Source organism: Octopus bimaculoides, chromosome 1 (assembly GCF_001194135.2).
Source record: "Octopus bimaculoides isolate UCB-OBI-ISO-001 chromosome 1, ASM119413v2, whole genome shotgun sequence".
Lineage (NCBI taxonomy): Eukaryota > Metazoa > Mollusca > Cephalopoda > Octopoda > Octopodidae > Octopus > Octopus bimaculoides.
This window is the reverse complement of record NC_068981.1, coordinates 104,916,111-104,917,511: the sequence shown is the minus strand read 5'-3', so window position 1 is coordinate 104,917,511 and position 1,401 is coordinate 104,916,111. Positions and strand designations below refer to the sequence as shown.

General features: G+C 31.3%; 1 protein-coding gene across 1 annotated transcript in view; it reads right to left on the bottom strand.

Moving 5' to 3' along the window:
* LOC106871077 (integrin alpha-4) overlaps positions 1 to 1,401 on the bottom strand; it is a 177,565-nt gene that overhangs the window by 8,893 nt on the left and 167,271 nt on the right. The window contains exon 19 of the mRNA XM_052968826.1: positions 1,156 to 1,248. Within this exon, the coding sequence (XP_052824786.1) occupies positions 1,156 to 1,248 (93 nt within the window). The remainder of the gene's footprint in view (positions 1 to 1,155; positions 1,249 to 1,401) is intronic.

Here is a 1,401-nt window from a genome sequence, read left to right as displayed (position 1 = left end):
AAATTTAGTAAATATATACTTAAACTGTCTCGATACTACATAAATAATATTTTTATAAACAAACTCGAAAGGCTTTGCAAGTTACGGAGAGAAAGCTACTATGGAAGGCTCATAGTATAACTGTATTTAATATATATCATAATGATATTTATTCTCCGATTTGAAGCAACTATTTTTAAATATAAACAAATGACTGAAAAATGATGAGCTAACCTCAGGCCGAATCAAACTCACAAATCGACGCTTTCATAGCTCCTTGCGAATCTAATTGGCCAAACGCTCACTCATCAATTTCAGTCAAATTTAGTAAATATATACTTAAACTGTCTCGATACTACATAAATAATATTCTTATAAACAAACCCGAAAGGCTTTGCGAGTTACAGAGAGAAAATTACTATGGAAGATTCGTAGTATAATAACTGTATAATAGCTTATCATTTTTCAGTCATTTGTTTATATTTAAAAATTGTCGCTTCAGATCGGAAAATAAATACCATTATGATATATGTTATATACAGTTAGATGTATGGGCATTCAGTTTGTTGAAATGGTAGACCCGGCCAAAAGCAGATGTGCTCTTTGAGACCCAACGACGTCTATATCATGGGGAGTAGATGTCACAAGGATTATCCAAAGTGAATGAAACACTTGGATTGGAAGATACACCAAAAAAGATTTATGAAAAAAATCCAAGTGTCATAATGACGTGCTATGGGAGCAAATTGATTTCAATTAAAATGTTGTTTGGCCCTGCATCTTGATAGTATACGCTTATAATCAAAGGCATTCTATTCGAAGCCATCTCATTCCTTTGTGTATCTGGGGCCATATTGTTTTCCAGCGCATCTAATCTTTAAAACCGGCAATAATAAGTTCAGTGTAGATACTTTTTAAATCTCCAAGTTTTGAATATTGGAGAAGCTTGATACTTGAAAATCATTACTTTAAACAGACGTTTACATGAAAGAATTCGGCTGAAGTTAGATTTAATTACTAAATCACGTGTTATGTACATTTAAAATAATCACATAACCTTGAATGATTGGCTCATTAATTTGGATTTATTGCTTAGCCAAATGATAACGCAGTAACGTAATTATATAATTAAGTTTTCATGCAACAATCAGAATTGTCAGACTGAATGAAACTTACTGTCTTCTCAACATCTGGCACCTTGATAATGTAATCTTTAGATTCTTGTTTCAATTTTCCTGTTGTGTTTATGTAGATATTATGCATTTTTCCCTGGAATAAAAAACAAAGGAAAACCCTTTTCAGGTATGAAAGGCGAATATATTTATTGAAACACTTGACGTTCTTCTATCATGGCTACCCCAATGCTTCAACTCAAGGTTTATATGTATGTATATATATATATATATATATATATATATATAT